The sequence below is a fragment of the Stigmatopora nigra genome, chromosome 19 (genome assembly GCF_051989575.1).
Source record: "Stigmatopora nigra isolate UIUO_SnigA chromosome 19, RoL_Snig_1.1, whole genome shotgun sequence".
NCBI lineage: Eukaryota > Metazoa > Chordata > Actinopteri > Syngnathiformes > Syngnathidae > Stigmatopora > Stigmatopora nigra.
This window is the reverse complement of record NC_135526.1, coordinates 6,440,410-6,453,948: the sequence shown is the minus strand read 5'-3', so window position 1 is coordinate 6,453,948 and position 13,539 is coordinate 6,440,410. Positions and strand designations below refer to the sequence as shown.

At 38.5% G+C, this 13,539-nt stretch overlaps 1 protein-coding gene across 7 annotated transcripts in view; it reads right to left on the bottom strand.

The window, feature by feature from the left end:
* auts2a (activator of transcription and developmental regulator AUTS2 a) overlaps positions 1-13,539 on the bottom strand; it is a 181,308-nt gene that overhangs the window by 126,699 nt on the left and 41,070 nt on the right. For all 7 annotated transcript variants that reach the window (XM_077740175.1, XM_077740176.1, XM_077740174.1 and 4 more), the window contains one exon: positions 1,347-1,556. In XM_077740175.1, coding sequence (XP_077596301.1) covers positions 1,347-1,556 — 210 coding nt within the window. The remainder of the gene's footprint in view (positions 1-1,346; positions 1,557-13,539) is intronic.

Genomic DNA, 13,539 nt, shown 5'->3' with positions numbered 1-13,539 from the left:
TGTCATGGTCGTTAGTCAATGGTGGAAATCCAACATAGTGTATGAGTCAGGATTGGGAATTCTGCAGTCTCATTTAAAAATAAATAAACAAAACACTTTACCCATGATACACAGTACACAGATTGTTAAGATACCACCCCCAACATTGTCACCTACTTAGTTAAACAACAGTTATGGCGGATGATGCATTCAGGGCAACTGGTACAATGGTTAAACTGGCAAATCCCCATGTTGTGGGAAGAACACGACTATAATAAGTAACATTTAGAATATTTCCAACAGGATAAAAAAAGCTTTTGAAACCTTAAACCAGACCAAAAAAAAACATCTGCCTCTAGTTAAAAGAAGCAGAAAGTTACATAGACCAAGATATGTGGTGGTCTTCATTGCTTTTCTCCTAATTCTACCAAAGAGCAGATGGGCTTCACAGCATGCCCCCCTCCATCCAATCGAGCCACTGTACAAAACAGCACGTTCCAACATCGGTGGGCCAACCAGCCCAGCATCAGACTCATACCACAAAAACAAAGCCTATATCTGTGAGTAGCAAATGACAACTTAATCATTTTTTTAAAGAAGAGGGGTAAAAAAATCCAAGTCTATTAAGTATAAAGTGCAGGCAGCAAAATCGTAATATATTTCCACCGTGCCAAAGATTAGCAGGACTTTTTCTGGCAGCCATCACATCCTCAATTTTGGTCAACGCCAGCAATTCTCTCTCTTACCTTTTTAAAGTCAAGGCTAAGCAAAAGGTTGATAAGAGAGCCATTCTCTTCAGACTGTAGCTTTCCTAATGGCAAACGTAAACTTGAAACAACCTCTTGACATTTAAAAAAAAAGCTACCTTGTGGGTGGACTACGCCTTAACATTTATGACTAGTGAAAGCAAACAAAATGGATGATTATTTTGCTTCGGGAAGAAGAAAAAATAAGGGAGGTGAAGGTGAACTTTTGATTATTTAAGTATAAATATGTGTGTGTATATATTTCTTCCATATATGATTGTTGAATAAGTGGAAAGTAGTTTCCCATTTTGCCTTTCAACCAACGTGTTACATTCTGTATTTGCTGGTGTCAGCAAATACATTTTGTGTGTGAGAAGGTGAAAAGAAAGCGAAAGCGAGAGAAAAGTGGGTGTGAATGTACTAAGTGATTATGTGCCAAAGTGTCAGAAATACATCTGCAAGCCTCTGTGAGGATACGATAGAGTTTGTATGCGCACTCTCGCTTGATCACAGTTGATATTACTCAAAGGGCTACATCAACAACACCCACCCTATGTAAAACAACCCCTTGGCAAAGTACAAGTGCCAATAAACAGACAGATAGATAAGATCAACACTCACTGTTGCAAGCTTCTTGTTCAGGTGTTTCTTTTTCCTGCTTTGTGTGCGTGCCAGACGGGGATTGTTCTCCTGGTCTGACGGCTGGTGATGCTGATAGTTGTTTTTAAAGGGCTCTGGGCTCAGGCCGTTAGGGATACCGCTCAACTTTTTCTTGCATAAGGGAGCGGAGAGGTTTGCTCTGTGCCCTCTGGGTTTCAGGGCCAGCTTTTCCTATAGAAAGCAAAAGAAAAGGTCAAGGTTAAACTCGGAATAAATAGAATTCAGCACATATTTATTAGCAATGGTATATTCTTTTGAGCCTTTAATACTCATCACTAATATTTGGAATTGAAGATATTCGGTAAATAGTTTAGATCCAAGCGTTATTGTCAAATACAAGTTCATCTTCAATGTCTTTGTCCACAGAAAAATACTCGGAAAAATAGTTTACATTTCCGTTAAAATCAAATTCAAATTAAATATCCTCCAACGTTTTTACCCCAAATATAAGAGGAAAATACCCATGACCGAATCGTTCAAACCTACAACAGTACAATCAACTTAACATGTTTAACTTTAATTGATTTATGCCCTCTTAATAACTTCAGGTTTCAAAACAATGTATTTTAAGGAGCATCTGCAACACAATCTTGTTCTTAGACTGTCAGAATTGTATGAATTCACCTTAAAATACTCCCTAAACTGTTTCAACCAAGCTGAAAGAAATACATGCTCCAGCTAATGTCATTCGTCTTTTCCACTCACTCACACACGTCGAGAAAAGGCAATATAACATGATGTGAATTGTGCATATAATGTGTGACAAAGACATGATTGTGCTAGACGAGAATTCAATGAGCCAGCATTTTTTTTTTGCCTGCCTCTGAGTCTCCAAACCATAATGATTGCTGGAAATAAATAATGCACAATATGTTTTGCTGGCTCATTGAACAATAGCAATATAAATTCCTTATTGAAGCGTGCAGTGGAGTCCGCTGGAAGGAAAATAATTGCTCAATATGGCTCCTTCTCTAACCTTCATTATTCGGATTGTGTGCAAGCACCCAAAGCAATTTTCTAGTGTTTTGGATTGCGTGTTTGCTGGTAAAATTACAATAAGCCGGAATACTCAAGCAAGACACTATGACTTTTGCGCCCGTGCACACCTGGAAAGAATGCAATTAGTTGTCAGAAGGGTTTGTTCTCACAAATGCTCTGTTGGCAGAGTGCGATGCCACATGACGCCAGTATTGAAATGATCAGAAAAATGCCAATTAATACATTTAAAAAAAATGCTACATTGCCTTATTGTTATTATTAGTTACAGTTTGGTTCTATCTCCTTCTTGTGATTGTCCAATTATGGCACTAGTTGTTTGCCTGCTCACTGTTCTGGCCTGTTTTACCTCTCTTTAAGTCATGACTCTGTAAATAATCTCCCCGTTTCAGTTCCATGTCAACGTACTAAACAAGCATAAGAAAATTTACCACCAAGGAACAATAGATACTGGCCCATACGACATAACTAGCAAGTTAGAAAATGATCCGTTCATAAATGACGGAGAGTCGGGCTTCAACGTCACATTACACAAGAAGAACAACAACTGTCACCTTGAAGATCCTTCAGCAAGCCATTAAAACAAGACGAAAATGAAAATCCAAAACCCGCACACACCAAGAACGTGACACACTTCTGTCATTCAAGTACAAATCAGGTGAACATTTTCTTCAACGGAGTCAAGTTCAATTTGGGTGACTGAACTAGACAAAAAAACAACAGAGATAATATAGAGCAAGCAGCATTTCACAAAAACATGCTTCAAGTCAAACATAATATCCGCACTGATTTAATCATCATAACCCTGAACATGTCTACATAACAACAAACATAGTAAACAATTACTGGTGATCTAATCGGGGCTAATAAGAAAATAAAGAGCGATAAGTGAAAGCACCCCTTGTGGGGTACTCCTAGACAACAGTGCATATTAAAATTGAGCTACCTTGTTAAGTAGAGCTGTGAATTGTCTCTCCTTCTTAAGGGAGCCCTTGACCTGATTATCCAATTTTCAGTAGTATATGTGGCATTGCATCAGCTTTTTGTCTACTGAAGTTAATTTGACACTGCTCTTTGCAGTCATGCAACCAATTACAAGTGCGATTAGAGAAGCTGAACTGTTTCACGTGTGCTTTAATTGTAAGTCTGCCACCTGGAATATTGAATTGACCAAATGTTGAAAGATTCCAAAGCTGTAGGAAGATAACACAGCTGGAATACCACTACAATGTCACTTTATCATTGAAAATGTCACTACATACTCATTCTTAAGAGATAAGTATAACTGTAGTACTTGGAGGAAATCCATGCATGCATTAATATAACACAGAAATTAGAAAACATCTTTTTTTATGGACTATAATGGAGAAATTATTCACTACACATTTCTTGGTCTGAGTATTTCTCGCATTAATATTAACATGTCATAAAGACAACTCTTATAAAACTTGGCAAATCAGTTTGATTCAATTGTTTTGTTGTGTAATAAAAAATAAAAAAAATCGAATCATGCGTGAAACTTCAGTAATTTAAAATTGCAAATTTCTATGTCCTGGAAGCTCACATTTTTGAGTAAAAAATGGAGTATTCCCTGTTTGTTTCCCCTTTTTTCCAAACAAGAGAACAAGTGTTCATGCTAATTGCACTGGAGGAATAAAAGAGGCATCCATCCACTGCCCTCTCTCAGCATGTCAGAATAGCCCAGCTGCCTTGCAAAATTGCCTTAACTACTCCAACTTCAACAGTCGTGCCCCCTTGCTTGGACCACCGAGGAGGAAATGATTAACACTCTACAAAAAAAAGAGCCCAGGTGTTTGCAACATTGAAGCAATTTCTTTTCTATTCAAGCAGGAAGGCTGTAAAAAAAAAAAAGAAAGCCTGTTTGCTCCTTGTGAGAGTTTGCCTGCTTGAAGCTATTTAAGTACTTGAGGAATTAACCTCGATGGTTTTGCAATCCCTTCCATCGTTACGGAGCTCTTCATGTCCATGATGCAATGTTTCTTTTGGGATGTGGGGCTCAAGAAAGCATGGTAGATGTTGCCTAGCAACTAAACCTGAAGAAGAATATCATTTCATTGCACCGATGCGCTTGTACGTCTTTTTGTATTTTACGACTTGTTGGCCGGTGAATATGTTCTTGCATCTACTCTGGAAAAAAATAAACTTTAAAAAGTGCAGTTTAGCGCTTAAAAAAAAAGAAATCACCTGATGTAATCAAATCTGAGAAAATGAAACAATGAATGACAGCAAAATAAATCAAACACTAATTTAATCTGATTTTGTAACATGTGGCCTATGTGACAAATAAATATATTTCAGATTACTGTGCTTTGTTTATAATACACAAATAAATACAGTGCTAATGTGAGCCCTAACTTATATAATCGATATTGTGTCTTCAATTTCACTTTCTAAATATGTCATCAAGTCATGTAATTCTTCCCCTGGGTTAAACAAATTGCAAAAACATAACTTACCTCATTTCTGTTAAATACACTAAGAATAACTCAATTAACAAATGAAAAACAAGCAATAGTGTATATTATGCAATTGTGTGTGGTGCATGAAGAAGAAGAAAACTTCCTGCCTCTATTAAGCATCTGCACTGTGGTTGCTGCCCAACAGAGAGCCAATAATGGCTCTATTCATAGGCCACACACATTAAAGCTACAAGTGTAACAAGAGAACCCAGACTTGGACCTCTGCTGGTAATTAGAAACCAAGTGCAAGCAGGCCACTTTCACTACCGGCGGGAGACGGAAAAGAGGGTGTTATGGGCCTGTCAGAATTCACTGTAAGAGCCCCTCGACTGCCAGTTCTACATTTCACTTTCCTCCTGTCTTTGTTCAATAAATATTTCAGTGAAATTCTCCAAATTGAGGACAATTGAAGCAACTACTTACAAAACCACTAAACCATCTCCAACCACTTGCCCATTGTTGGCAGTATTGTGAGCTAAATGTCAGGAACTCTAAGTAATAAACTAAAAGATAATCTCTGTCTGCTGGTCTTAAAAAAATAGCACTCAAAGAGAAAAAAAACTACACATAAAAGGCACTAAAAGTGTCTTGAGGGGGATGAAGCAGTCTTATAAATAGAAATGGACTTGAAGCTGCACCTTCAAACACATGTTAAACAGGCGGACCTGCACTGGTGAAAACGACTTTGAACGTTTTAAGGGAAACCAGAAACAGAATCTGAGCTCAATTTTTTTGCGTCATAAGGAGGAATTTAACGTTACGCGACATGCTGTTTCATATTGATTGAAAGATGTTGTTCACATATCTTTCTTTCTATTAATATGCAACATAAATCCAGAAAGATTCCCTTGAGAAAGAAGAGGAAGTATTAAAGCTTGCTATTGCTGGCCATTTCACAGAAGCAGAATCGAATGAAACTGAATGAAGTTTCCCAGCTCGTGTGTCCCTTTCTCAGCTAAATCGATACTACCATGACAGGTTTCTCCTCTTTTTTTTGTGGACTTCAGCAGCCCTTAGTAAACCGTGCCAATAGAGAAACAGCAGTCTAATTAGCTTTCAGTTGAGTCATCCTTTTGTCTTTCTCATAACGACTTTTACAAATATTTTTCTTCAACCTTTGAGGAAGCAATACTGTTAGACCAAAAATACTTGAAGGATAACTTCAGTGTTTTTTTTTCCTTTAGGAGGGAGACAAATTGGACATCTCAGTCCATGAGTTGGTAGCTAAAAATGGCATTCGGCCAGTACATACAAACATCACAACATAAGCTAAACCAGCAAGGTTTAGGAAACTACAGTAATCCATTTGAGAAATACCCATAAAGCTCCATTCAAGCAAACAGAAAAAAAAAACGCATGTATCAATGTTTCTTTTTTAGTTGGGACAACATCTACCCGATAAACAACCTGCAATCTTCAAAGCAAAAATAACCCAATCCAGACTTAAGGATTCCCAAGGCTGACTTTTCCACCATTGGCAGTCAGAGTCTAGACAGCATGCAGAAAATAATCACCAAGAAATTGATTTGCAAATAAACAGGAGCATCTTAAAATATCCCCTGACTGACTGACTGCTTTGTATGCAGCCAGTCGGTCCCTGTCAGGGTGTTTGCGGGCAGACGAATGATGGAGCCTTTCAAGCGTCACGCAGACAAGCTCTGTGAGGCTGTCATGTGACGATCAAAGCCGGTTAAAGCGCCATGAAAGCGTAGAACACAGGAATGGCGACAAATGTGACAAAAAGGCTTCTTGGAACACAAAACACTTGAAAGCTTAAATCGCTCCACACGGCGTGGGGGAGAAAGGACGTCAAATCATTGTCCCGATGTGTCAGACATAACAGGATGCACACTGCTCTATGAAAACACACGCGCTTCCTCTAGTCTTTGACTGAGGCTGAGCTCTGCAGCTTTTTAGCGCCTGGCACAAGTTCCAACTTTCTATGTGTGTGTCTGTACGTCTACACGGAAACACCATACACTAGCGCCTTGACTGGAACAATGAATATCTTTTGAGAAACAGAAAAAAAAAAACACACATACCTCCTCATCTGCTTACCCACACATAACATATCTGAATGAATGTGTCCAAAAGGGCAAGGACCCTCACAGAGAAAGAGGAAATGTCCGAGACATGTCCAAATCAGATTCACTGGTAGACCCAATTCCAATGGGATCAAGGACTACAACCCCAGCAGACCAAAGTACAAAAAGTATCCAACCAAACTTACTTCAATATGGACATGGCAGCACTGGGACATGGACAGGACATTGAGAAATACTCGTAACAAAGCCTGCACAAATGCAAATGGAGAAAAAGGAGAACTTATATCCACACAGTGTGATGAGATAATGAGAAAGACCTCAGAAAAAAACTGATTTGCAGACACACATACAGGTTAAAATACCAAGCACCCAAAAAGTTCACTGAAGGATTGGTCATTATGTGGATCCATCGTTAACTTTGGCATTCATTGAAAGCTCTCGCAAAAGGTAGTATGGCAGAATGGCTATTAAAGGGCCAATGTCCCCCTGCTTTCTAGCTCATTACCTGTGTTTGTCTAGGAACCGAGTGCAATTTACAGCACATCGGGCCGGTAAAATCACTTGAACCCAAGCGACGAGGGTTCGCCGAGCAAAGCCGACAAACACAATAGTGGAGATTTTAATGGAAACTATTCATACTCAGAGAACAGGGTGGCGGTAGCTCTCAAGAAACCTGTTTCTTATTAGGCACCATGAATTGTTCAGGTCCGCCAATATTCTTTCAAGCATGTGTCCACATATGAATAAGACTTACAATGCTTGGCCTGGGTACATCTGTTAAATGCCAATGTCAGAATGTTATCATAATCACAATGTGAATGAGACTCCATGTGTTTATTGATCCACTGAATACATTACTGTAACAAAGCAATTGATTTTGGCCTCAAATGACCCCCAAAAAACCCTCTTGATTGCACTTTCACCATATTTTCCTCTCGTTTTTTAGACCGCGAGCAATTCCAAAAGAGGGCATCCATTCAGCATCCAAACGCTAATGTCATTCATGCCAAAAGAAAACAATACTAATCATATGCACAATAGGGCATACATCCAAACAACTATTCCATTAACAATCCAAAACAATGTGTATAGTGGGTTAAGTGATTCAACTTACAACAAACATAATAGCACTGTACTTTTTAATTTAGTTAAATGTGGTTTGAGAGCAAATACTCGGCTTCCAAAGCCATTAGATTGTACAATGTCTCTAATTAATCAGTACTTCTATTCTCATCATGTTGGCTCCATCACTGATGAAGACAAATAGAGGATCCTCCTACAAATCGAGACTGTCAGGTCCCATCAGCCTCTAGCAATGAGTAGTCTGCCAAAATAAACACAAACACGCCGCCTCCACAGAACAATGAAAGCCAGCCAGAGGCCCTGCGTTCGCAAAACCCCACAAAAGCCTGAGAAAGGATGTACAGTACATGGAACCAAAGGTTCTGTTCATATTTTCCCATTCCGCTACTACTTATACTGTCCCTGAGTGCAAAACAGTGTTCCTGTACAAGGGGATGAACCCCCTAAACTAGACACCCGTGCAAGGGTTGGATAAAACAACACAAAGTTTAGTTGGCAGCTCTTGAGTCGCCTTCATGTTCAGCATCATATAATACATCACTAGAATAACATGACATCAACAAATACAGCTCATCTGGGACACAAGACTTTGAAATATTCAGAGAGCTGCTTTTCTAGTGTTAGTTGTAGAATAACAAGAGCTATATCATTAATTTCCTCTTGTTTGAGCATGAAAAAGTACGATGAAAAAAACTAAAGAAAACGGGCTAACTACTGTGCCTTGGCTTTCCACTTCCTCTCGCGCTGCCATCGCAGGCCATATTTCCTCTGACTTGTTCCTGTCATTGTTATCTAAGAACATTTGAAACACGGCTCTCTTCCCACAATAAAGCTGTCAGCTGAGCAAGTGGCAGTCAGATTGATTTGAACTCGGCAAGTCATCATGTGGCAATCTCTCCGACACTGCTGAATATATTAAAGCCTTGTTGACGTTACAATTCTCCAGAGGGGATTTTAATGAATGCAAACATGGACGGTGGGTAGGATCAAAAATGCAAATAGAGACATAGTGTCTACAATTACATTACATTAATGCTATCAAACTAATTAATGTGTGAATGAGTGGGGAAAAAAATTGTCACACAAAAGCTACCATTGTAGTTATCTACTAGAAATTGCAAGGTCATACAATGTAATATTCAGAGAGAGAGAAAAAAATAATATGAATATAACAAGATTAAAATTGAACTACTGCAAAGGTTAAAATAAAAATATGATTAACATTAAATTATAGATTATACCACCAGTCTATGTGAGCACATTTTTTTGCAGATTCAATCTTGTCTCCTTTAATAATTTACACTTAATGTCAATTATGGCACTTCTGGAATTGATAACCCTTGAAAAACGGCATGCAGGTATTTTTTTTCATGTATAAGGAAAAGAGTGTATTATTGCATGTGTATTCAATCAAGTGGTATGCATTAAAAAAATGCAGATTTTAAATGCAGCTGGACAGTATATACAAATAAACTGAATAAATAGTAGCTTATGAGGCAAAAGAAAGAAGCAATGTGCTACATAGCTCACGGGTGTGAAGTGCATTATTCATACATCTCTGCTCTTTGTGACTTAGTGTCTCCAAGTTGAATGAAGAGGAAGACAAAACACTCTGTTGTGACTGCCAAGGGTGAAAGATTCCATGAAAAAACAACAACGACGCACACTGCCTCTGGTTGCCACACACGTAAAAGCGAGTACACATCTCCTCCGCCTCTAGCCGGCGTTCTCCTGCCATCTCGCAGTCTATTTGAAGGTGACATGTAGGAGGAGATGGATGTGTGGTTTGCAGCCATTAAAACAAGCCCATGAGGCAAAGGAGCTGCCATTAAAAGACTTACACGGCTTGGGGTGATGAGGAAAAACAAGACTCGTACTGCTGAGTTGTTTTCATCATAACACAATGACCTTTTTTTCCGTAGCTTCAGAATCAAATGCTTAGTACTAGAAGTAAGAGGGGGAAAATGAAGGTGCTACACTATGATGGAAACATTGAATTATGCTGGGTTGACCAAAAAAACTGCTGTTAAAAGACAATAATACTTAAGACTGAATGCTGGTAAACGACTACCACTTTGTCAAATGTGTATCTTGGTTATCAAAATATGGAAAATAGAAGACAGAATATTTATCTTCACTACCCATTCTATTGGAAAGATTTTTGATGAATCAATCAACATATCATAAGAATATTTGGGTCAAAAAAGACTATAAGAGAGTCAAGAAAGGCCATGAAATGCATTTTTCCTTATAGGCTACCAAAATATGATCAATATATATAACAGGATGATCTCACTCATAAAAAAGTAGCATCTGCATATTCATGCAGGACCTCCCCCCAAAAAAACACAAAGAAACTAAAAGCTTATCATAAAAAGAAATGGCTACTACTAGGATTACGAGCTCTTAATAGTGACTGGGCCGCCAATAAATATGCCCTTTACTCCTAGTGGCTTGTTTGTACAATACCTGATGGGAGAACTTTTGAAATGTCAAGAAAGATGCATAAAAACAAAATGACTCAGAACTGATGACTGGGCTACGACTAGCCTTGAGTGCCTGTGTACTGAATGATAAGCAGCTATTGTTCCTCTAGAGCTGAGTGTGCAAGGTTTGGAATTATAGATCAAAAAAGTGCAAGGGCACGGCAATGTTGGCATTGCCTTTAAACGCCGAGCATTTTAATGAAAAGATCATTAAAACTGCTCCTTTATTTAAGTCTTGTTTCTACCTGAACAAATCTCCAGCCTAGACGTGTCATTATTGCTAATATTCCCAATGGGGGTCATGTAGAAGATGAAGAAAAATGATAGTAAAATAGCCAAGTTGAACAAATCTTAGAAGCTGATCACTTCAAAACATTTCGGTACTACGAGGGACATCATTACAATTCCAGTACATGCGTAAGTACAAATAAATTTGGTCATCACCAACAATAACTTTGCGAATTCCATCATATGGGCCATTTTAGAATAATATGACAGAATTTTCCTTATCCTACCACACACCAGAATGCAAATTAACTTCCTGAATCTGTACTTTTACTTAACAGAAACTGTTGCATCTGCTAATGTACGCACATCAAGAGACGACAAAGAGTAAATGAGTTTGCGATGTCACGATCACGTTCGGGTAGGCAGGTGTAATTTGGTGCTCGGGGGTCGCATTTCTTCCTGATTTAAAACAAGCCGTTCCAATTGGAGCAGATTAGCACCTAAGGGCTGACAAAGAGGTGATTTAATTAACCTCAGCCTATTAGTGTGAGAACACTGCTTTTCTTCCAGCGGAACTGAACCAGCTACAATAAAAATGGGAGCGTTACACACTACAAAAAATGTTGCAGGGGCTCAAATACAGCTGAGTAGTGCATGGAAAATGTCTTTATCTAAACACACAATCACTTTGAATCACAATTACTCAAGATGACTTAAATATAGAGCATTAATCCTGTGAATAGCAGGCAACAAGATTAGGGTGTACTTAAGTGATACTTTGTAAAATGCTTGAAAAGTGCTTTAAAAAGTCATTTACTACATCAGGCGTAAGCTCCAGCTACCACATAACCTTAATCAATAGAAATAGAAAACGGATGAATGAATTCCTCTAATGTTAACATCAAACATCAAAAATATGACGAAAGGAATCTAAGTACATAAAAACCTACCAATCTCCCAATCAATCCATCCATCCATCCTGTCAAGGCGAAACAACTGCAAGACATTATATTATTAAAGATGGTAGGGGTCTTATTCAATTATAACTGGTCTAGTGTGGATCTACTTCAGAAGAAAACGTCAAGTTTTGATTTAGGGCTACTTTCTGCTGCAAGCATCAATATCAATTACTGTTGGTAACAGATGTATTCAGTAAGGAGTAGAAAATATCAGCCTGACATTCACTTAATTTATTTCCCCACCTCCATTTCCATTAAGAAAAGACCAATAGGGTTGTATAGCGGATCCAATTTAAAACCGAGTCGCACTTGAAAATGAGAGCAAAATTGTATGTATTATTTTATCTATAATTGAATTTCAAGCAAGAACATTCCATTTTTCAAATCAATATTTTGTACACTTTGGACTTGAAATGGAATAACACCCACAAAAGTTGCAAACACGCAAAACATAAGCACTAAAATATTCATCTAGTTTGCCTTATTCTGTAGATGACAGTAACTTTTTTGTAGAAGACTAACAGTAATGGGAATTTTTGTGGACAGCAGCAAATAGAGACAACAAGATAAGTAATGGGCAAGTCTACTTTTTATACTCTCCTCTTTTCTTTCACAGGCTGCTGTGTCAGCATTAACTTACTTTCAGTGCCCATGGAGCTGTGCCAGCTGCCTTTGCTAAGGTCAAGTGCCAAAACAACACAAAGCTCTTGCTTTTGTCCCCGAAAAACACGAATTATAAACACTCACAAATGTACAGCAGTCTGGTAAATGTTGGAAATATCGTGTTCGGTTGAGAGTTTCCATAATCAGCGCTGACAGGGTGAAATGAATTATGTATAGCCTTGAGTTGCAAAAGACGAATGTGCTTTGACAGAATGGTAGGAAGACAAGTCGGCAAATATAACTAAAACGCTATGCTTGAGGCTACGGGCAGGTTTGGCTGGTAAATCAAATAGAGATGAGGCAGAGTGGCGTGCAAAGATTAATAGTTTAAAACAACACTGGAGTTGGAATCACCTAGAGGATTTATCAGTTTAAATGTAGCTTTTTCTCCAGGTGCCAGGCAGGAGAGAAAAAAAAAAAACACCAGAGCGGCAGTGGAATATAAATTCATCATTCAGTGATACTGCCGGGAAAGTCTTTCCAATGACCTCTTATTAGCCACCAGACGTACCGTATTTTCACAACTATAAGGCGCACTTCATTATAAGGTGCACCGTATTATAGGGCGCACCCTCAATGAATGACACATTTACATTTTTTTCCATATATAAAGCACACTGCATTATAAGGTGCCCTGTCTATTTTGGAGAAAATTAAATACTTTTAAGTGCCCCTTATAGTCGTGAAAATACGGTAAATCAAAACCAGTTTGAGAATTTGTGAAAAACAGGCAAGAATGTGAGTAGTATGGGTTTGGGGTTATTTTGCACTATATTGTTTAACATGTGACTCGAAACCCAGATGAAAACCGGGTGTGCTAAATCGCTTTCTGAGTCCAGTCACTCCTGTAGGAAAATAAGACCAGATGTATTACAAAATAGAAAAAAAACGTCCTTTGCAGAGCTCTGAGAAATCAATATTATTGAGAAAGCTGCTACATCGTTCCACTGAGAGGGCCAAGGAGTTAAAGATGGGATCCTACACAGCAGTTGAATGAGGTGTCTGCAGGATAATCAAACTCAGACTCACCATCGTAACATATCTTCCACATAATAAAACAGTTGAGGTCTAAAACACCCAGGTTTTCCCCTAAATCCATCACTTTCCGCCATGGGATCAGTTGGTATTTTAAAGCTGGCAGAGGCCGTAAGAGGGGCTTTAGCGGCGCTTACAAATTTGTTCGGTGTAATTGGCAGCCCTGGGTTATGATGGCA